General features: G+C 40.8%; 1 protein-coding gene across 4 annotated transcripts in view; it reads right to left on the bottom strand.

Annotated features, from left to right (window-relative positions):
• Positions 1–302: 302 nt before the first annotated feature.
• Positions 303–25002, bottom strand: part of csde1 (cold shock domain containing E1, RNA-binding) — an 88933-nt gene continuing 64233 nt past the window's right edge. For all 4 annotated transcript variants that reach the window (XM_061985650.2, XM_061985648.2, XM_061985649.2 and 1 more), the window contains 11 exons: positions 24000–24215; positions 15854–15994; positions 15619–15783; positions 9745–9852; positions 9478–9656; positions 9304–9416; positions 6744–6863; positions 5129–5307; positions 4895–5058; positions 4704–4836; positions 303–1228 (listed from right to left, as the gene is read on the bottom strand). In XM_061985650.2, coding sequence (XP_061841634.2) covers positions 1181–1228; positions 4704–4836; positions 4895–5058; positions 5129–5307; positions 6744–6863; positions 9304–9416; positions 9478–9656; positions 9745–9852; positions 15619–15783; positions 15854–15994; positions 24000–24215 — 1566 coding nt within the window. In that variant the 3' untranslated portion in view covers positions 303–1180. The remainder of the gene's footprint in view (positions 1229–4703; positions 4837–4894; positions 5059–5128; positions 5308–6743; positions 6864–9303; positions 9417–9477; positions 9657–9744; positions 9853–15618; positions 15784–15853; positions 15995–23999; positions 24216–25002) is intronic.

Below are 25002 nucleotides of genomic sequence, written 5' to 3' on the forward strand. Positions count from 1 at the left end.
GGAATATTTTTGAACTTGGAAAATGGTAGTTTGGTTGTCCAAAGTAATAGGAGTGTGTGGATGTTGGGAACGGTTCGAAACGGGTGAGAAATGTGGAAATTGTGCATGTTTGAAAATTGGCCCATCCATTTTCAAAGGGCGAAATGTCCTGGAAAACCAGGAATTCTGGGTAATCCTGGATACATCTTAAAAAGATTTTTCGAGCCGAACGTTTTGCTACTTGGAACAGTTCCAATCGAATGATTTTCTTAGTGTAGAATACTATGTGTCAACGCTTCAGGAAATAAAAACAAAAGTCCAGCGGAGTTTCATAAAACTTTTAATGTGTTTATTCATTCCAGACCATGATGTCTGTACGTGGTGATGGCTGAGAGTTCTTCCTATCAGAGACATCCAGTCCAAATGTCCTCATTCTTCTTTATATTCTTTTTCTTTCCCGTCTAAATGTCCTCATTCTTCTTTATATTCTTTTTATTTCCGATCCCTTACTTGTTTTCCTCACCCACCCCCATGAAGTTAAATTTGTTTTGCTATATGAAGTCTGACTGGTACTAAGGAAAAGAAAAAGCACACATGTGCATATCATTGTCATCTATTAGATACCAAAGCCATCTAAGATTGTTCTTGATCTTTTTCACCAGTTGTTTTTAGGCACCTTGTTATTCAATGACTTTAAATGAAAAAGAACAACAAATGTAGAAAAGAAGGAATTCTGCACCTGGGAGAAATTGCTTCAGTGGAGCTTGTATATACCAAGAACAAGTATCTTTAAGGCTCCATGTTGGTAAAAATAAATCTCTTAAAGACACACACACACACGCCTTGCTTGCTTTCAGAAAGCCGTTAGGTAAAACATGTTCCAAAAAAGGAGCAGAAGAGGAAAAAGAAAAATAATGCTCAGTCGCAAGTGTGAGAAAAATGGAGGGAACTTTGCTTGATGCCATTTGTCACAAACCTTACAGTCCAAAGGAGACCAACACAAATCCTGGCTTCTAAAGTCATGCAGGCAGACATTTACAGGTGCAGAATTCCAAAGTACGCAGAGAAGGAAAGGTTGGGACACAGTCAGATTTCACACGTGCACACACGGAGACTGGAGACAAGGATGGCCAGAAGGATTTCTATGGGTCAATTTGGTGAGGTCATTTGTTTTACACCCCCCCTCCTACCAGCACATGACTCAGTCAATGACTCCAGGCTGGCGAGTCTTGCGCTCCACATTGAAGCCCTGCACAGAGCAAACAGTTCATGAGCATTTAAAACACACACACACACATAAACACACACACACACACACACACACACACACACACACACACACACACACACACACACACACACACACACACACACACACACACACACACACACACACACACACACACACACACACACACACACACACACACACACACACACACACACACACACACACACACACACACACACACACACACACACACACACAGTAACTAGGGATGGTAATCAAAAACTGGTTCTTGTTCAGAACGATTCCCAGTCAATCAATTTCATTTTTTCAAACCATTTCCTGAAAGGGGAACTGACTATTATTCACCATCCTCACGGAAAACAACAACACATGTTTTAATTTTTTTTAATTCAAATCGTAAATAGAATAGGCTTTTTTTATATTGTCATTGCACATAAGAACAACGAAATTGTGGAATTCTGATGGTGGAAGCTGCCAGGCTAACCACGACCCATCAGAAGCAGTTAGGGCTTTCGGCGTCTTGCTCAAGGACACAACAGGAGCTCGCCAGGCCGGCATCGAACCAGTGACCCTTCGGATACAAGACGGCCACTCTACCCACTTAATCCGCATACAAACTATGTGAATCGCTCTGTTCTGCCAATAAAGGCCTTAACAAAATATCCATTAGGTTTTTATATACATGATGTAAGTATATATGTAATGTAGTAACATTCATAATAACATGTAATATATGTAAGTATATATGTAATGTAGCAACATTCATAATAACATGTAATATATGTAATGTAAGTATATATGTAATGTAGTAACATTCATAATAACATGTAGCATATACATGATGTAAGTATATATGTAATATAGTAACATTCATAATAACATGTAACATATACATGATGTAAGTATATATGTAATGTAGTAACATTCATAACATAATATTTACATGGTGTAAGTATAAATGTAATCATAACATGTAATATATAAATGATGTAAGTATATATGTTATGTAGTAACATTCATAATAACATGTAATATATACGTGATGTAAGTATATGTCATGTAGTAACATTCATATGTAATATATACAGTCGTGGTCAAAACTTTACATACACTTGTAAAGAACAATGTCATGGCTGTCTTGAGTTTCCAATCATTTCTACAACTCTTATTTTTTCTACAACTTTCCTCCAGAAGGTCTATCTTTGGTGGTAGTATTATGCTCTAGGCCTGTTTTGATGCCAATGGAACTGGTGCTTTAAATGAGACAATGAAAAAGGAGGATTACCTCCAAATTCTTCAGGACAACCTAAATTCATCAGCCCAGAGGTTGGGTCTTGGGCGCAGTTGGGTGTTGTGGATGGCTACCAAAAGCGCCTTATTGCAGTGAAACTTGCCAAGGGACATGTAACCAAATATTAACATTGCTGCACTTTTGACCCAGCAGATTTAGTCACACTTTCAGTAGACTCATAATGAATTCATAAAAAAACCAAAAACTTCATGAATGTTTTTTGTGACCAACAAGTATGTGCTCCAATCACTCTATCACAAAAAAATAAGAGTTGTAGAAAGTTTTGGAACCCTAACCCTAAGTATTGGAAACTCAAGAAAGCCTGCATTTCGACAAGTCAAGACAACCCTAACCCTCTGCATTATGTTCTTTACAAATGTATGTAAACTTTTGACCACGACTGTATGTCACTTAGTAACATTCATAATAACATGTAATATTCACCAGGGCTGTGAATCTTTGGGCACCGCCCAATTCCATTCCATTCTTGGAGTTAACAATTCGATTCAGAATAGATTCTCGATTCAAAATCAATGCTTTAACATTGGGTGCCAGTTCTATAATTAACTATATTCCTTCAAAAAACAGAAAGAGCTCTGATACATTTCTATATTACTTACAAAAAAACTAGTTTTGTTCAGTAAAATTGAACCCAAATATTTAATCAAGTCAAATACAAATAAGGCAACAAAAAAATTCAAGTGAATTATATTTATATAGGGCTTTTCTCTAGAGACTCAACGCACTTTACATAGTGAAAGCCATTACCTCCATCTTTAAGCTACATGTAAACCAGTGTGGGTGGCACTGGGAGCAGGTGGGTAGAGTGTCTTGCCCGAGGACAAGTTGTGGAAGCAGGGATCGCCTGGAACCCCTCAAGTTCGCTATACCAACCGAGCCACGCTGCCTCAAGTAGAAGTATCCCACACTTCTCTTTTGTAAAGTACAGCAGATATAGATCTACATCAACAATATGATTTGTCTGAGTGGCTGGACAGGACAGATTAAAAAAATTAATAAAATAAAAAATTACAAATTTAAAAAGTAAAATAAAATACATCCTAGATTTTTTTAATTAAATAACCGTTAAGAATAAGAACCGCGATTCATTCAAAAATCTTTTTTTAAGACCATTAATATTTACCTATTTTGCTCGTTTTAAGCATACAGCGCCGCATTATTTTGAAAAATGCACCAGGATATTAGCATTTTTCCTTTAACATCACTTGATTACAAAATGCAGACTTCATGAGAGCCAACAAATAAATCATCACTTACTGGACAATGTCTGCTCTCAATGGGATGCCGACTGATAGGATGTTGATATAATCCTGTTTAGATGAAGAATGACTTATAATTCTTGCAAAGAAATGAGGGTGGAACTCAGCGTCTTTTCGGGTTTTTCTCGCCATTTCTGTGTCAACATTGGGTCCAACTTGTAAGATTATGTCCTCATCCTTCTACTATCGAAGTGAGAGGCATTATTTATGAATATGGGATAAAAACTTTTACGAGTCTTGAGGCGAGGAAGCAGCTCACCAGCCGATGTCGCCTGCATTAGCGCTTGTATCACTAAGACTTGATTAACATGTTTTGGATGGTCAGAGGGCTTTACGGCTCCTCCAATTTACACCATTGTAAGCTGACTTTTATTTACAAGTTACAATGCATTAAATCAAATACATCCGTCTTGTCATAACAATTGTCAACGATAGGCAAAATAATAAAAATGCAGTTTCCCTTTATTGATTCCTGTGGGTGGGTGGTAATGAAGTCCTCACGCAACATGGGGCCTAGGTGGCGGAAACACTCCCAAGTTTGTCTATATTTTACGAGAAAAGATTGCAACAATGCTACTTGTAATAGCTGCTATTTCATGAAACACAATATGCTGAAATACTTCAACACAGAGCATACTATAAATGTATGTCACCTTTTTGAATCTCATCTGAGCAGCAGTCATCTGCGTCAATAACAGTGATTAATTACCGCATGGAATCAAGTATAAGGCCTCTCGGAGAACTTAATGAAGTTAAAACTGTAAATGAAAGCATTGATTTGTCTTAAAAATAAATAACAGGTTTTTATACATGTGTCAATAAGGTAATTAGGCAGTGCATGTATTAAAGTGGAGACCACTAATTGAGAAAAAAATACAAATGACCAATGAGCTGAATGTACCTTTGAATTGTCCGGACCACGGGGCTGTCGAACGATGACGAGACGCGGGGCGCTGGCGTCGTCCAGAGTGATGCTCTTCAATCTGTTGACCAGACGGTCCGGGCGCGGGGTGACCACAGGTTTGGGCCCCTCACTGCGACACATCAGGTTATAGCTCCCTGCCGTGGTTAACAAGATGGCTGCATCATTACCTGACTCTGCGCACGTTACAGGCACTACATTTTCCCGTGCGTTGATTGAAGACCACCGAGAACTCCACTTCGTCTCCGGTCTGGAGCTCTAGGCCGTCTTGCACTTCTTTGACGTGGAAGAACAGCCTCTTGCTCTCGCCGACTTCGTATGTGATGAAACCGAACTGGAAAGAAGGCAAACAGTCTTAGACCGTGGGGTTTTTTTGGTCCGTAGTATTGTGCTGAGACAAGCACCTGGTCTTTGACACTCTCCACCAAGGCGCACCGCTGCGGGACCACATTGCAGGCCATTTTCTGTCCAGTCTGGGATATTGTGCAAACCTGGAACTTCACCGGTTCTCCTTTCTGCAGGCAGTAGGCCTTATTAGCCATACCCATGATTCCAAAGGGGTAGGTCTGGCCTTCACCGTCACCTGACACAAGCAAAAAGGTCGAGAAGTGAAAACACTCCGTCTGATGGGTTAGAAAACAGGGGTGTCCAAACTACGACCCACCGACGTCATGAGTTTAGTAAGGAATGTACCCGCAGGGAGATTGCATCCCTTTTAATAGTCTGACAATTTTGATGCTGCTATTAAGACCCCGTCTAGTGGACAACATGAGTAATTCAGGTCAGTGACCTTTAATGATGCTGTCAACAAAGGAATGCACAGCATTTACCTATATGACCCAAGGCAAACAAACTCCCTAAGTCATTGTGCAAAAAAACTAAATCCAACCAACACAAAAAGTCAACAAACATGGTCTCACACAGCACAACCTTCTTACTAAATTTGTGGAAAATTCAAAATTATACCCATTACAAAGCATCATGAAAAAATGCAAAACTACTCTTATGCATGTTTGATGCATTTTAGCTGCCTGATATTTGTGATGGATTACACAATTTTAAGAAGGTTGTCACGGAAGTGAACAAGGTCGGAGTCAAACTTTCACATACTCCTATTATCCAATTATATTAATTTTTATATATCCATTACATTAAAACAATATGTACACATTCATGTACCGGTATAGGCTATATATAGCGCTATATATACCGGTACAGTCGCGATCAAAAGTTTACATACACTTGTAAAGAACATAATGTCATGGCTGTCTTGAGTTTCCAATCATTTCTACAACTTATTTTTTTGTGATAAGAGTGATTGGAGCACAACCAACAAATTTAGCTGAACTGCACCAATTTTGTCAAGAGGAGTACCGGTAGTCAAAAATTCAACCAGAAGCTTTCCAGAAGCTTGTGGATGGCTACCAAAAGCACCTTATTACAGCGAAACTTGCAAAGAGACATGTAACCAAATATTAACATTGCTGTATGTATACTTTTGACCCAGCAGATTTGGTCACATTTGCAGTAGACCCATAATGAATTCATAAAAAAAACAAAAACTTCATGAATGTTTTTTGTGACCAACAAGTATGTGCTCCAATCACTCTATCACAAAAAAATAAGAGTTGTAGAAAGTTTTGGAACCCTAACCCTAAGTATTGGAAACTCAAGAAAGCCTGCATTTCGACAAGACAAGACAACCCTAACCCTCTGCATTATGTTCTTTACAAATGTATGTAAACTTTTGACCACGACTTTATGTCACTTAGTAACATTCATAATAACATGTAATATTCACCCATAATAAATTGATAAAAGAACCAAACTTCATGAATGTTTTTTGTGACCAACAAGTATGTGCTCCAATCACTCTATCACAAAAAAATAAGAGCTGTAGAAAGTATTGGAAACTCAAGACAGCCATGACATTATGTTCTTTACATGTGTAAGTTCTGATCTTTCTGAGCCCAATGCGGCCCCCAAGTCAAAAAGTTTGGGTTAGAAGAGGAGACCCACCTTCTTCTGTAACTTCTATCAGCCCTTGGTACTCCGTCTGAGAGGGGTCCACGCTGCGTATGGGACGGATGACTTTGCCAGTCATCACTGTGGTACCAACATCTTCACCAATGCCATTGACTGGAAACAGTAGAGTTGCTTTGTGATTACATGCCTTGAGAATGGCAAGAAATGTCCCCTATTACGCAAAGTTGCCTTTTTAACAGGAGCGCAGTCTTCAAATAGTCAGAAAATTTGACCTTTGGATTCAAAAGAGTGATTCGACTATCAACCTCGCACAGTTGTTGGTGGGAGGGAGATTGATTGCGTTTATCAAGTCTTCTCTAAATATTAGGATTGTCAGAAACAAGATACAAATATTACAGTAGCGCTGTGCCGTGTGGTGAAAATGAGTTGTTGCGTGTGCATGTCTGCGTGAGTGTGTTGGTATGCACAGGTCTACATGACAGCGTGTTGGCGCTTTATCGCATGTTGTGCTGTATTTTGACATGTTTATCTTGTAAATCAAACTTCCCTCTTCAATTTGCTATTACATTTACATGCAGACTTATTAATCAACTATTCCTTGTGATCACACTTTCAGTAAGCATCTGCTCAAACTTGATCTCACAGTTGAGACCAAAATGGAATAAATAGTAAGAAACTGTTTTTCCTTGAAGTTTAAACTACAATTTACTGTAACTTTCCTTTAAACAGGTCTGAAATTAATGTAGTGATTTAGAAATTACATTTATTTAGATGTTTATCTAATTACATACCATTACTAATCACAATATCACAAAAAAAAAAAAAAAAAAAAATTTTTTATATACCGGTATATATATATATATATATATATATATATATATATATATATATATATATATATATATATATATATATATATATATATATATATATAGGCTGTCAAGTGATTACTTTTCAATCAGATTAATCCCACTCTTGAACTGTGATTCATCATTATTTGCTTGCATATTTAAATTTTGCTTAAGAAAATACCAATATTTGGACAAAAATGCAATTATGTTGTCAGAATGTAATCCAATAATGTTTCTAAATGTTCTACTTAACTGCAAGTCATTAATTTTCTTAAAACTTGGTGACAGTAACATTAAGTAAGTTTGCTATATTGTAAACACACTAGGGTTGTCCCAATACCAATATTTTGGTACCTGTGCCAAAATGTATTTCCATACTTTTCTAAATAAAAAGGACCGCAAAAAATGTCATTGGCTTTATTCTAACAAAAAATCTTAAGGCTCCTAATTAGTCTGCTGACGTATACAGTAACATATTGTGTCATTTATCATTCTATTATTTTGTCAACATTATGAGGGACAAACTGTAAAAATTTATTATTAGTCTACTTGTTAATTTACTGTTAATATCTGGTTATTTTCTGTTTAACATGTTCTATCTTCACTTCTGTCAAAAATGTAATAATCACTTCTTCTTCTGTTGTTTGATACTTCACATTCGTTTTGGATGACACCACAAATTTAGGTATCGATCCAATACCATATAGTTACAGGATCATACAATTGACATATTCAAAGTCCTCATGTGTCCAGGGATGTATTTCATGACTTTATAAACATAATATACATTTTTTTTTAAAGGAAAAAAGATTTTGTGATAATAAAAAATCTCGATGTAATCATAGTAGTATCGACTTGATATGCTCTTGTACTTGGTATCATTACAGTAGATGTCAGGTGTAGATCCACCCATGGCATTTGTTTACAATCAGGGACGCTAGCCTGTTAGTGGTGACATCGGTGTGCTATTGCATCCTCCTACGGTGTGTAGTGAAGCATGTTTAGCTATTCCTCGTCCTGTAGTGATAATGATACTTGTAAGAAACTCACTTTGTCGCCATGGAGGCCAGAATTAGTGATTTAGAAATAGCTAAAACCCTGCCGACTGCGGATGGATGCTAGCCATGTTTAAACACCTCTTCCAATAGCTTCACTTTTATAGCATTTTGGCTTAGTTTTTAAGCCAAAATGCGTCCATTCTCCCTTTTCTGTCTATACACCTTGTCTGCCTGTAAGTATTTCGTGACTGTGCATTGCCGGACATGCTCCTCTGCTCGTAAAACCAGCAATGCCCGTTTAAAAAAAAAGGGGGAACTGGTACTTTTTAGAGGCGGTATAGTAGCACTAGTACCGGTATCAGAAATCAGAATCAGAAATACTTTATTATACCGTACAACCCTAGAATACACCCATAAACAACTTCACATAGTGCACCATTTACATGTACAGTACTCTTCCTTTAAACTAAAAAAATACCCTCATAGAGACCCTGGCATTAAAGCAACAACTGGTTAGGAACTAACAAGTGTTGAGGTTGTAATTACTGTTTTTATTGATATTTTATCAAAAGAACGCGTAAGTGAAATTTTGACATAGAAATAAATATTTAAAAACTGATTTTTTTAGTCTTTTTTTGGACAACACCACAATAATATGGTATTGTGGCCTAAATACCGTGACAATAATCGTACCATGCCATTTTATCATAGTCACATCCCTACCAGTTATTTGGTCTGTCATACCTGGGGCCACTTTGTCCACTCTTTCAGCACTGACTTTATTTCCTTTTCCCTTTGAGAGCGTGTACTCCACTGTGTCGCCAAGCTCAAGACTATCCAGGTCCCCGCTCATTTCACTGAAGACAAAACATACACATCTGTATTCAAAACATGGCAATGAAAAGTTTTTAACCTCACCTGTAGTGAAAGAAGATCTCCTGGTCGTGATCGGCCGTCTCAATGAAGCCAAAGTTATCCTTGAGTGTGGCGATGAAGCCCTGCAACCGCTTGGCGTTGGAGGTGTTGCGGTTCATGACCCTGATGGAGACCGCACTCTGCTGGCCGCTTCTTTTCACTTCGTTGATAGAGAACTCCACCTGGTGGGCACGTGTCGCGGAAGTAGAGAGGGAACATCACCAATGCTTGTTTGGAAGATCCAACATGCACGCTTGAGTGATCAGGTACCTTGTCCCCAGCCTGTGGGAGATAAGTTCCCTCCAGGTCCTTCACGTGGTATGGCACTGTGAGCTTCACGCCACAGTCCTCATATGCGATCACTCCATCCTCAGCTTCCTACAACCAGTAGAGAAACGTGCTCATCTACGACAGCTTCACAACAACACATTGTGAAAATTGTGTCCGGCTTATCTGCTATAAGATAAGTTGTGAAGTTAGCGACGGGTCACATCAAACACACATGGTGCAAGTGCCGCCATCTTGTTTTTCATCTTTGGTTATTAAAACAAAATAAACACCACAAGCTTCATCAATAGTAACAAGTATGAAATGGTAAATACAGTACATCAACTCTTTTCTAGCAGCCTAGCGAGTTAGTGTGAGTTATACAGCACAAGAGCTCAGAAGGATACAGCAGGGCTGCAGAATTAATTTTACTGCTACTTTTAAAGGTCCAATAATACGCAAAACTGACTTTTTATCAATGTTCCAACAGTAAAGTGGCTTTAGATCCTGTTCAGTAGCACCACATTTGAGAAAAATCAACCTTGTTTGGTTGCTCTCCTTTTGTGAAGAAGCGCTCAAACGCTCACTTTTTGAAGCTGCTTGTTATCATGATGTGTATACATCAAATAAATAAATATCAGTGGTGTTCATCTTTGGGCACCCAAAGATTCCATCACATTCCTGCGCTGACGATTCAAACAGATTCTCGCAATCTATTATTTAATATAGTAATTATAATGAAACTTTTTCAAAACAGCTTAGTTCTTCTAGTTGCATGGAGATGGCCTCAAAATGTATTTTTAAAAATAGATTCTTATATAAAATAAAAAATGTATGTCTGAATATCGTTTTTTTTTCATCATTTTTGAAAATGATTTACAATCGCGATTCACATGTGAAACATTTTTTTGTGTACCCCTAATACACATCCCCCCCAACACAGGCTTCGCTACACATCTTAAAATAAAATCCTGCCAACTACTGTATTTTTCAGACTACACGTTGCTACTTTTTCCCTATCTTTTGAACCCGATGGTTTATAAAGCGGTGCAGTTAATTTATGGATTTTCCTTGGCTAACGAAGTATTGTATTCAACAATTACTTTTCAACACCGACCAGACACCGAAAAGGTGTTATTGTTTGTGCTATGGCGCTATGAGTTCACTCACTGCAGGTGCTGCAGTTCGAAAATGTACTTCTTGTTTCGGCCCTTGAACCAGTAGTATATCTTGTTTCGTATTTTATTCGTCTATAGCGCTTCTGCTCAAAAGGATTCTTCATTCATCACTCCACAATATATCTAAAATAATTCTTACTTACTAAAGCGTCCCATGTGTGTTGTCTGTAAGAGTGTTTTCATGCATATTTGTACGTACTATTGTAATGTAAGCAAGCTAGCGTCGTTAGCATTAGCTAATATGCTAATGGGAGACGGCGTGGCGAAGTTGGGAGAGTGGCCGTGCCAGCAATCTGAGGGTTACTGGTTCAATCCCCACCTTCTACCATCCTAGTCACGTCCATTGTGTCCTTGAGCAAGACACTTCACCCTTGCTCCTGATGGGCCTGGATAGCGCCGTGCATGACAGCTCCCGCCATCAATGTGTGAATGTGTGTGTGTGAATGGGTGAATGTGGAAATAGTGTCAAGCGCTTTGAGTTCCTTAAAAAGGAAGAAAAGCGCTATACAAGTACAACCCATTTACCATTTATGCTAACACGTTTACCGTTTATGAGTGTCTGTGTTAGTATTAATAACTTACAATGGCATTTTGGTATTGTTTCAGTTTTGTAAATTCCTCAGTAAATTCACCAAAACATCACCGTGGAGTTATTGAGTCTGTTTAGCTGATTGGAGAGCTAGCTTGCGCAGCTAGTGGGTCCATGATGAGGACTTGGTTTTGTTTGTTACAGACGCTGTTTGGAAACATTTAAAAAATCTTTGTGTATAAAACTAATTTCACAACGTATATATCTGCGGCTTATGGTCTGGTGCGGCTGACGTATGGAAAAATAATTTTCCTACTAAAATTTTCTTTTGTATTTTGCTTTCCTGTTACATTAGTTTTTGTGGAAATGATTAAATGGTTTGGGCGAGGGGCAGGAAACCTGTCTTGTTATTTTCATTCTAAATAAAAATAAACAAAAACTCTACCTGCGCACCTTAAATGGTCCCTGGCCGCACTTTGGACACCCCTGAAATAGAGCTACTAAATATGAACATTGCATATTCTGGACTAACTTTCAATGGGCTAATTATGCAGCCCTACTTGGCACTACAGTTGCAAGAAAAAGTGTGCGAACCCTTTGGGATTACTTGGATTTCTGCATAAATTGGACATAAAATGTCTTGTAAGTCACAACAATAGACAGTGTTTAAACTAATTATACAGTAAAAAAAGATGTTTTAATTTGTCTTTTTTTTCTCCACACATAGCATTGTGTGTTCCTTCCAAACAACTCCATTTTGGTTTAATTTGTCCACAGAATATTTTGCCAGTAGTGCTCTGGAACATCTCGGTGCACCTTTGCAAACTTCAAACGTGCTGCATTGCTTTTCTTTGACAGCAGTGGCTTCCTCCGGGGTGTCCTCCCATGAACTCCATTCTTGTTCAATGTTTTACATATTGTAGATTAGTCAACAGTAATGTCAGCATGTGCCAAAGATTTTTGTAAGTCTTTAGCCAACACTCTAAAATTGTTTTTCACCTTATTGAGTATTCTGTCTTGTGCTCATCTTTTGCGGTCACCACGCGGAAGGGAGAGTAGCAACAGTGCTGAACTTTCTTCATTTGTAGACAATCTTACCGTCAACAATTCTTTATCAGACGTTTTCGATGCAACTGATGCAATCTTTTTCAAATCAGCTAATTTAAAACTGGTGTGTGTTTTGTAGGGCAGATCAGCTTTAACCACGCCTTCAATCTCATCACAATGGTTGGCTGACTCTTGGAGAAGTCATTAGCTTAGAGGTTAAAATACAAACCCCGTTTCCATATGAGTTGGGAAATTGTGTTAGATGTAAATATAAACGGAATACAATGATTTGCAAATTCTTTTCAACCCATATTCAATTGAATGCACTACAAAGACAAGATATTTGATGTTCAAACTCATAACATTTTTTTTTTTTTTTTGCAAATAATAATTAACTTAGAAATTCATGGCTGCAACACGTTCCAAAGTAGTTGGGAACGACGACGATAAAAACAACTTTATTAGAAAAAAATAAAAAAATAAAAAATAAAATAAAAATAAATAAATAAATAAATAAATAAATAAGAGACACCTAGGGCAGGGTCAGTTTGGAAAGGCTAATGTGAAGAGGTGAGTTTTTAGGGTGGCTTTGAAGGTAGGGAGGGAGGGGGCATCTCTGATGTGCCTGGGGAGAGCGTTCCAGAGAGAGGGGGCAGCCACGGAGAAGGCCCTGTCGCCCCAGGTTCGGCGCCTGGTCTTGGGGACCTCCAGGAGGCCGGCATCACTAGACCTGAGGGAACGGGACGGGACGTGTGGCTGGAGGAGGTCAGAGAGGTAGGGTGGTGCCAGGTTATGGAGTGCCTTGTAGGTGGTGAGGAGTATTTTAAAGGTGATTCTGTATTTGACAGGCAGCCAGTGGAGGTCATGAAGGACAGGTGTGATGTGCTCTCTGGAGCGGGTTCCGGTGAGCAGGCGGGCAGCAGAGTTCTGGACATATTGCAGTTTGTTGAGGGTTTTGGAGGTGATGCCGTAGAAGATGCTGTTGCAGTAGTCTAGCCGGGATGAGATGAAGGCGTGGATGAGGGTTTCGGCAGCAGAGGATGTGAGGGAGGGCCAGAGACGGGCAATGTTTCTGAGGTGGAAGAATACAGTTTTGGTGATGTGGTTTACGTGGGGGAGGAGTGAAAGGGTAGGGTCGAAAATTACACCTAGATTGCGGATGTGGGTGGAGGTAGTGACAAGGGAGCCGTCGATGTTTAATGAAAAGTCCTGAGTGGAGCGAGTGAGGGAGTCGGGGCCAATGATAATTATTTCAGATTTGTTGCAGTTGAGTTTTAGAAAGTTTTTTTGCATCCAGGTTTTTATGTCTGTGAGACAGGTGGTGAGGGTGGAGTGGGTGGCTGTGGTGATGGTCGTGGTGGAAATGTATAGTTGTGTGTCGTCGGCATAGCAGTGAAATTGAAGGCCGTGGTGTCGGAGGATCTGACCGAGGGGTAGGAGGTAGATGGTGAAGAGTAGGGGGCCAAGTACTGAGCCCTGGGGGACGCCCTGGGTGACGGCGGCAGTGGAGGAGGTGCAGTTGTTGGTTGAGATGAATTGCTGATGGTCAGAGAGGTAGGATTTCATCCAGGAGAGGGCAGTGCCGGATAAACCAAGGGAGGAGTGGAGGCGTGTTAGGAGGATGGAGTGGTTGATGGTGTCGAAGGCAGCACTGAGGTCGAGGAGGATGAGGATGGAGAGGGAACCAGAGTCGGCGGAGAGGAGGATGTCGTTGGTGACCTTGAGGAGGGCAGTTTCTGTGCTGTGGAGTGAGCGGAAGCCGGATTGGAACTTTTCGTATAGGTTATTGTGGTGAAGGTGGGATTTGATTTGGGAGGCAACTGCACGTTCGAGAATTTTAGAGAGGAAGGGGAGGTTGGAGATGGGCCTGTAGTTGTTGGGGGAGTTGGGGTCGAGACCGGGTTTCTTGAGAATGGGGGTGATGGCAGCCAGCTTGAGGACAGGAGGGACAGAGCCAGTGGATAGGGAGGAGTTAATTATAGTGGTTACTGACAGTGGGTTTCTGAAGTGTTCCTGAGCCCACGTGGTGATATCCTTTACACACTGATGTCGCTTGTTGATGCAGTACAGCCTGAGGGATCGAAGGTCACGGGCTTAGCTGCTTACGTGCAGTGATTTCTCCAGATTCTGAACCCTTTGATGATATTACGGACCGTAGATGGTGAAATCCCTAAATCCCTTGCAATAGCTGGTTGAGAAAGGTTTTTCTTAAACTGTTCAACAATTTGCTCATACATTTGTTGACAAAGTGGTGACCCTCGCCCCATCCTTGTTTGTGAATGACTGAGCATTTCATGGAATCTACTTTTATACCTAATCATGGCACCCACCTGTTCCCAATTAGCCTGTTCACCTGTAGGATGTTCCAAATAAGTGTTTGATGAGCATTCCTCAACTTTATCAGTATTTATTGCCACCTTTCCCAACTTCTTTGTCACATGTTGCCGGCATCAAATTCTAAAGTTAATGATTATTTGCAAAAAAAAAATGTTTATCAGTTTGAACATCAAATATGTTGTCTTTGTAGTATATTCAACTGAATATGGGTTGAAAATGATTTGCAAATCATTGTATTCCGTTTATATTTACATCTAATACAATTTCCCAACTCATATGGAAACGGGGTTTGTACTTTTTCCACCCTGCACTGTGAATGTTCACATGTTACGTTTGATAAAAAGTAAAAAAAAAAAAACAAGTTTTGTGCAGTATTAGTTTAAGCAGACTTTGTTGCTGTGACTTAGATGAAGATCAGAACACATTTTATGCAAGAACCCAAGTAATCCCAAAGGGTTCACATTATTTCTTGCAACTGTACGTTGCTTAAACCGTGTGCCCTGCTCCGCCTCTCTACGTTAATAAAGTGACCATACCACAAAAGGAATTAACGGGTGGGCCTCCAAAAAAAAAAGACCAACCTAGACTTCACTCTTAAAAGGACAAGAGGGAGATTAGCCAGGAATGCTTTTCTAATTAAACTATTGATCATTGCGGCATGCAGCAGGCCTGAGTCCTACCTTGTCTTTTTTCTAACCAATAAAAGAAAGCAAAATGGTGAATATATTTTAGAACCTAAAAAAACTGAATAACCCTCTTCAATGCAACAAACGAACGGTGCGCTACCTTCTCTTTGCTCTTGCTGGGACTGGCATTTTTGGCGCCGGCTGCCGCGTTGTCCCTCTGCACCACACCCATAAAGCGCTGCTCGGACTGGGTGTGAAACGACACCGTGCCTTTGGGCAGCTTCTTGATGCGCGCTGCGTGGTTCCTCTGCGCCGACAGCATATCCTGGCGAGGACAAGGCCGTGACTTCACCTTCTGTTACCAAAAAGTACCATTTTGCGGTAAATAGACGTACGGGCACGACGGTGAACTCCACTTCGTCAGAAATGTGCAGCGGAGTCTCCTCCAGGACCTCGCTGAAGTGGAAGAACATCCGAGCGTCCCGATCCACACATTTAATGAATCCGAAGCCGTCACGGATCGCAGCAATCACACCCTAGAATGACACGCATATTTAACTGAAAGATGGTAGGGTATGAGAAGTGTCAAAACTGCAGCCCGGGGGCCATTTGCGGTCCATACCAAGTCTTTAAGGGCTGGTGGCACATTTGAAAAACACTATTACAAAAAAAAATGCATAAAAAAGTGGACTAAAAAGGAAAACAGGTGAAATGTAATAACACAATGCAGACTGCCTTTTTTTTCTTCTTTAAAACGGTCATTGATCAAAAAATAAATCAAAATCAATGTTATGAGTTATTGATCTACTCAAGGCTCCAATTACTTCACATCAAATATTTCACTTTTTAGAGGAAATTATTGCATATTTGTGTGTGTTTTTGTGCTTTCTTTGACAAAAAGGGCACACAAAAAATTGAAAAAATTTAAATGTATAATCGAAGAGATGGCTCTGATGTTGATCTACAGCAGTGGTTCTCAGACTTTTGTGTAGAGAGAGTATGGACAACTAAACAAGATGTTTGGTATCTAGGATGTGTGCGGCTGTGCCTGAAAGCATGCATTTAAGTTGTTTTCCTGATTAAATAAACCAAAATAATAAGTCTAAATTTCTAAATATACTCCAGCTCATAAACTTACAATAAAACATGCTTTTATTTAGTCACAGTAGTATATGACTAGAATTTGCAATTTCGGTAGGAATTGTGTATGAATGTGTGCAAGCTGCCGATACACGCGAGTGGAACTGAAATGCTAGAATGTCCAGGGAGAGTGGAGTGTGTAGATGTTGGAACGGTTCCAATCGGTTGAGAAATTTGGGAAATGGAGATGTTTGTAAAATACCCATTCATTTTCAATGGGGGGGAATTCCTGGTAGAGTGGAGTGTGTAGATGTTGGAACGATTCAAATCGGTTGAGAAATGTGGCAAATAGAGAGGTTTGTATAATACCCATTCATTTTCAATGGGGGAAATTATTGGTAATTCCGGGTAATCAGGGAATTTTCCAAACCGGGAAACATGCTGGCTTGAATGTCCAGGGTGAGCGGAGTGTGGATGGTGGTACGGTTCAAATCAAATGAAAAATGTGGGATATGCAGTCAATTGTGTAATGCCCAGGCAGAACGGTGGAACAGAGGTTAGTGCATGTGCCTCACAATACAAAGGCCCTGAGTAGTCCTGAGTTCAATCCCGGGCTCGGGACCTTTCTGTGTGGAGTTTGCATGTTCTCCCTGCAACTCACCGCCAAAAACCTGCACCTGGGGATAGGTTGATTGGCAACACTAAATTGGCCCTAGTGTGTGAATGTGAGTGCGAATGTTGTCTGTCTATCTGTGTTGGCTCTGTGATGAGATGGGGACTTGTCCAGGGTGTACGCCGCCTTCCGACCGAATGCAGCTGAGATAGGCTCCAGCAACCTCCCGCGACCCCAAAAGGGACAAGCGGTAGAAAATGGATGGATGGATGTATAATGCCCATTCATTGTCAATGGGGAGAAAATTCTGAAGAAAACCAGGAATTTGGGAAAAGGGAAAACAAGTTTTGCGTTTCATACATCAGAAGAGTAGTGTGGGTGCATGCTTGAAACGTCGGGTTCCGGTTTAAAATTTAATTGAATTATATTTATATAGCGCTTTTCTTTAGTGACTCAAAGCGCTTTTACATAGTGAAACCCAATATCGAAGTTACATTTAAAACAGTGTGGATGGCACTGGGAGCAGGTGGGTAAAGTGCAGTGACGTGCGGTGAGGTTGATGGCTGGTGAGGCACTGACTTCATCACAGTCAGATTTACAAACATATGAACCCTAAAGAGTATCTTATTCGCCATTTGATTGGCAGCAGTTAACGGGTTATGTTTAAAAGCTCATACCAGCATTCTTCCCTGCTTGGCACTCAGCATCAAGGGTTGGAATTGGGGGTTAAATCACCAAAAATGATTCCCAGGCGCGGCGCCGCTGCTGCCCACTGCTCCCCTCACCTCCCAGGGGGTGATCAAGGGGATGAGTCAAATGCAGAGGACAAATTTCATTACACCTAGTGTGTGTGTGACAATCATTGGTACTTTAACTTAACTTTAACTTTACACATACAAACTGTAGCACACAAAAAAGCACATTTAATAAAAAAAAACGTTATTATGGTCTTACCTTTACTTAGAAATTAAGTCCATGCACCGCAACTAAAGCCCTCACTTAAACTTTCCACGTGCAAGATTGAATCTATTTAAAAAAGTGTAACCGAGGGTTTATAAATGTCGCCTATACTGTATGAAACTACAAAATAAACACGGAGGCTCCAGTTTACACGAGGACCACTTTATTTACATTCTTTCAAAAACCTCCGCAACGTGACATCACTTCCGCACTTAGCGCCTTCAAAATAAAAGCTCAAGGCATATACTGTATAACAGCGCATAACAGGAACTTAACATCACAAAGAGGAAAGCCCATGAAAATAGGTTACAAAAGTTATTTAATAAGAAGCCAAAAAGTGCAAAAACAATAATGTTCGTGTTGGAGGAGTTGTGAATTAGGTACACCTGCAGTCTGCAGGTGTATCTGCACAGCAGGCCAGCAGTTAGCCGAGTCATTGCGCAATCCATGTTGCGGCACTGAGTGACGTGCCTCAACTGGCTGCTGTTCACCGCACCGTCTCTTCTCAGTATTTGAACGGCAAATGTGAAAATTCAGCGATTTTGAATAAAAATAATCTAAAACTGGTGAAGTTAAATGGAAAATAACTTTATAGTATAATCACTGGATACATACAACAATTAATTATTTTTTTTGGTCCCTGCAGTCATTCACAACTCCTCCAACACCAACATTATTGTTTTTGCACTTTTTGGCTTCTTATGAAATATTTTTTTTAAATAGATTCAATCTTGCACGTGGAAAGTTTAAGTGTGGGCTTTAGTTGATATAACAATTCTACGGCGGGGGTGAAGGAGGCGAGCCTCAGCCAGTGCGTCTTTTGCAGCCGTTTTATGATCGCTCAGCACAAGAAATACTTTACACACATACAGTTGTTGACAAAATACACTGTACATTATATACCTCAGCTAACTAAACTATGGAAATGTATAATATAGTTCATATAGCAATACAGTCTCACTGCACAGCAGGCCAGCAGTTAGCCGAGTCATTGCGCAATCCATGTTGCGGCACTGAGTGACGTGCCTCAACTGGCTGCTGTTCACCGCACCGTCTCTTCTCAGTATTTGAACGGCAAATGTGAAAATTCAGCGATTTTGAATAAAAAATAATCTAAAACTGGTGAAGTTAAATGGAAAATAACTTTATAGTATAATCACTGGATACATATAGCAATTAAATTTTTTTTTTTTCTTTTTACATTTTTTTTCTTTCCATGATGGCAGGTGAGGCCCCCGGGGATCGAACCTGGAACCCTCAAGTTGCTGCCACGTCCACTCTACCAACCAAGCTATACCGCCCCGAATGGCCTATTCATTGTCAATGGGTAGAAAATTCCAGGAACACCGAATTTTGAGAAAAGGGAAAACATATTTTGCATTCGATATATTGGAAGGGTTTTAAGGGTGGACGGTTGATAGGTCGGAATCCGGTTTAAAAACGGCGCAAAATTTTGAGAATTTTGGGTATTGTAAAACTATGAATACATCCAACTATTTGAATGGGAATTTTCTGGAAATTTGGGAATACCGTGAATTTTTGAAAACATTGATACAAGTACAATTGTCCTAGATGATATGAATGGGTTGGTGTTGGAATTTCTGGAATCGGATGAAGAATGTCGACGTAGTAAGTTTAAATTGAGAATGAGTATTTCGGAATTCCTGAAATTTCGGGAAAGGGGAATTTGTAGGGAAAAAAATAAGAGCATTTTTTTGTTCCAACTAAGAAAAGAGTTTTGAGGGTAGACCGCACAAAACCGGTTGAAATATGTAGATTGTAAAAACTTTCCAGCAAGAGGTAAAAATGGGGCTTTAGAAAACCGGGAATTGTTTGAAAATTGGCCGATGATTTTCAATGGGCAAAATGTCCCGAAAAACCGGGAATTGTGGGTAATTTGGGATATTTTTTTTAGATTAAATCCATTCCATTCTTGAGAGGAACCATTCCATTCGGATAGATTCTCCATTCAAAAGCAATTATTTGTAATAACATTTTAGTGCCAGTTCTATGATTAACTACGTTCCTCCATAAAATATATAAACAGTTGTGATACATTTCTATATTATTTCAAATAAAACTGATTTTGTATTCAATAACATTCTAAAAAAACATCTAATAAAGTCAAATACAAATAAGGCAACAAGAAAAGTATATTTCGTAAAGTAAATGTGTACAGCAGAAATTATCTACATCAACATAATGATTTGTCTGAGTGGCTGCACAGGACAGATGAAAAAAAATAAATATATATATATATACATATATATATATTTTTTTAATCAATTAAAAATTGTTAATAAGAATCGCCATTTATTCAAAAAACAATTTTTGGAGCCCCCTGGTTGTTTGTAATCACTGCACTATATACGCAAGTGATTTTACTTGAATATTTTTCATAGGTTTTACCACAGTAAAATATGGAACTCGCCACAGCGAGTCATGGCTTCCTGATTTCATAATCACCATATTAACTCATGCTACTTTTTACTGCAATATTGATTAGTTTGGTTGGGATTATTGGTGACACCTGCAAAATAAATTCTGAAGCAAAGTTTGGTCAGGCAAAGTGTATGAATTCACTGTTAATGAGAGTGCGATACAGCACGTTTCCCATGTGTATGTGTGCTCGCTTACCTCGCACAACATACTGTTATTGTTGGCTCTCTAGCCTTCCCGGTCAACCGTTACGTTCTATAATTTTCTCCTTTCTGGGTTTGCAGGAGACTTATGCAATTTCTAACCGCATTTCTTTGAGAGTGGCACATCCCCGCACCCTACACACGAATCTGCTCAAACCGTGGTACAGGCTCCATCTAGTGGTACGCCAAAGAATCAATATTAAAGTACAGTGTTTTATTTTCCTATATCCAAACTGTCAGTGGCCAAACACATTAAATATACTTGTTAAATAAAACCTCTGCTTTGTTTTTAACGATTACTTAGGCTTACTACGCTACTGTATTTTAATGTTGTCATTATGGTGGTATTTAATACTTACGTCTACTACACTACTGTATTTTAATGTTGTCATTATGGTTGTACTTAATGAATACTTAGGTCTACTACACTACTGTACTTTAATATTGTCAATATGGTGGTACTTAATGCTTAGGTCTACTACACTAATGTATTTTAATGTTGTCGTTATGATGGTACTTGATGAATACTTAGGTCTAATACATGACTAGATTTTAATGTTGTTTTTATTGTGGTATTTAATGAATACTTAGGTCTACTACACTACTGTATTTTTAATGTTAATCTTTGAGCTGCCACCTTATCGTGGTAGAGGAGTTTGCGTGTCCCAATGATCCTAGGAGCTATGTTGTCCGGGGGCTTCTATGCTCCCTGGTAGGGTCTCCCAAGACAAACAGGTCCTAGGTGAGAGATCAGACAAAGAGCAGCTCAAAGACTTCTATGGAAATACAACAACCAAGACTCAGTTTTCCCTCGCCCGGACGCGGGTCACCGGGGCCCCCCTCTGGAGCCAGGCCCGGAGGTGGGGCACGATGGCGAGCGCCTGGTGGCCGGGCCTGTCCCCCTGGGGCCCGGCCGGGCACAGCCCGAAGAGGCAACGTGGGTCCCCCCTCCAATGGGCTCACCACTCATGGGAGGGGCCATAGAGGTCGGGTAGCAATGTGAGCTGGGCGGAAGCTGAAGGCAGGGCACTTGGCGGTCCGATCCTCGGCTACATAAGCTAGCTCTTGGGACATGGAATGTCACCTCGCTGGCGGGGAAGGAGCCTGAGCTAGTGCGCGAGGTGGAGAAGTTCTGGCTGGATATAGTCGAACTCACTTCGACACACAGCAAGGGCTCTGGAACCAGTTCTCTCGAGAGGGGCTGGACTCTCTTCCTCACTGGCGTTGCACACAGTGAGAGGCGACGGGCTGGGGTAGCAATTCTTGTTGCCCCCCGGCTCAAAGCCTGCACGTTGGAGTTCAACCCAGTTGACGAGAGGGTAGCTGCCCTCCGCCTTCGGGTGGGGGGACGGGTCCTGACTGTTGTTTGTGTTTACGCACCAAACAGCAGTTCAGAGTACCCCCCTTTTTGGATACACTCGAGGGAGTACTGGAGTGTTCCCCCGGGTGATTCCCTTGTCCTACTGGGGGACTTCAACGCTCATGTTGGCAACGACAGTGAAACCTGGAGAGGCGTGATTGGGAAGAATGGCCGCCCGGATCTGAACCCGAGTGGTGTTTTGTTATTGGACTTTTGTGCTCGTCACAGATTGTCCATAACAAACACCATGTTCAAACATAAGGTATACGTGCACTTGGTACCAGGACACCCTAGGCCGCAGTTCCATGATCGACTTTGTAGTTGTGTCATCGGATTTGCAGCCTCGTGTTTTGGACACTCGGGTGAAGAGAGGGGCGGAGCTTTCTACCGATCACCACCTGGTGGTGAGTTGGCTGCGATGGTGGGGGAGGATGCCGGACAGACCTGGCAGGCCCAAACGCATTGTGAGGGTCTGCTGGGAACGTCTGGCAGAGTCTCCTGTCAGAGAGTTTCAATTCCCACCTCCGGAAGAACTTTGAACATGTCACGAGGGAGGTGCTGGACATTGAGTCCGCATGGACCATGTTCCGCACCTCTATTGTCGAGGCGGCTGATTGGAGCTGTGGCCGCAAGCAAAGTTCCCTCTAAGCTGCGCACTTGGGCAATTGCGCACTGCTCACACATTCTCAGCGCACAAGAAAATCTATGCAGCTATATTAATATAGCTGCATAATAGGACTAATATCTAATATTAGTCCTAATCTTATCTAATCAACCATAATAATAATAATAACTTTGTTTTCTGTACCATTTTGCAACGTAACTCAGTGAGTGACAGGTGTCCAGCCAATGATACGATTCGGTTAACTTACGCTACGCAGCCAATTATAGCATTGACACTATTGATATTGACAATAGCATTAACAATTTGACAGTGCTTGCATATGAACCCTGCCCATTCGCGCCGTGCAGGTTAGCTAGCTAACAACAGTGCGGCGCAGTTACAAGACAGAAATGCTAACCCCTTATCATGGCGAAACGAACGGGCAGCGACACATCCACTCACCAAGCCATTGTAAAAAAGAAATGCGGTTCTTTTAAGATGGAATGGCTGTCGGACTATGTTCAAATAGAAGAACAAGCGGTGAAACTGGGTGAGATTTTTCTTTTTCGAGTGAGAAGGGTCTACTCTGCAAAACATGCCGCGAAGCTAAAGTAGCAAATTAGTTTTCCGAGGGAAAAATGTGGACTGAATGGAAGTTGGACTACCTCAAGCGTCACATTCAGCAGAAAAGTCATTTGAAAGCTGTTGGAATTGTACGAAGACTCAAGATGGGACAGGGGATTGGTACATTATCGCGGGAAAACGCAAAAGAGAGAGAAAAAGAACGAGCATCATGCTGCTATCTCTTTGCTGCGCGAGGGCGTATACGTATGTGACGTATGTCGTGACAGTATGTGACGTATGTAAGAAGCTGCGCTTGCTGTCTGTGAGAAGGAGAGACAGGAAAGAGCGAGGAGAGCCTGTTGTGTAATGCCAGCAGCTAAAAGCAACTGCGTGAGAACGCATAGTCGAATATCACGATATATATCACCCAGCCCTAATTAATATATATATATTAGGGCTGGGTGATATATCGATATACGCGATATATCGCGGGTTTGTCTCTGTGCGATATAGAAAATGACACACACACACACACACATTGAATGTATGTATATATGGTTACTTTGCATGAAGACGCTTTCGGCCCCCCCTGCCAAATTTCTTAGCCCAATGCTGTCCCCAAGTGAAAAGTTTGGACACCCCTGTGCTATACATTAGTCAATTTCCCCCTTGCCTAATTTTTGGTAACCTGCTAATGCCGTCGCTGTATGCTGCTCACCATTTCACGAGTCTCTTTAGTGATGCCGAAGGAGTCCGGGAGGATGTCGATGTTGGTGGCTCTTTCCAGCTTATCTCTTCTGTCAGTGGAAATGTTGAACTGGACGTGGTCTCCCTCCAAAAGGGTCACCTTGGAATTTGTGTCCTTCTCGCCAAACGGCAGCTCTTTGTCATTGAAACTAATGCGGGCACTGATGCGACCTGGAAGGGGGTCATTCTGTGCAAGCGAGAAACTGGGCTGATTAAACACACACACACACACACACACACACACACACACACACACACACACACACACACACACACACACACACACACACACACACACACACACACACACACACACACACACACACACACACACACACACACACACACACACACACACACACACACACACACACACACACACACACACACACACACACACACACACACACACACACACACACACACACACACACACACACACACACACACACACACACACACACACACACACACACACACACACACACACACACACACACACACACACACACACACACACACACACACACACACACACACACACACACACACACACACACACACACACACACACACACACACACACACACACACACACACACACACACACACACACACACACACACAGAGACAGAGACAGAGACAGAGACAGAGACAGAGACAGAGACAGAGACAGAGACAGACAGACAGACAGACAGACAGACAGACAGACAGACAGACAGACAGACAGACAGACAGACAGACAGACAGACAAAATCGCATTCAACCGCAGGTTTTAAAACAGGGGGTGTCCAAAGTGCAGCCATTTGTGGCCCACAGCTATTTTTTTAAGACACATTTGAAAAATATTACAAAAAAAAACATTGATGTGTAATAAAAGAGCAAACAGATGTAATGTAATGAGAAAATATTGACTAATAACTCAAAGCTTTTTTACTTTAACAGCATCATTGCTCAAACAACAATCTTCTGAC

The sequence above is a fragment of the Nerophis lumbriciformis genome, linkage group LG23, assembly GCF_033978685.3.
Source record: "Nerophis lumbriciformis linkage group LG23, RoL_Nlum_v2.1, whole genome shotgun sequence".
Lineage (NCBI taxonomy): Eukaryota > Metazoa > Chordata > Actinopteri > Syngnathiformes > Syngnathidae > Nerophis > Nerophis lumbriciformis.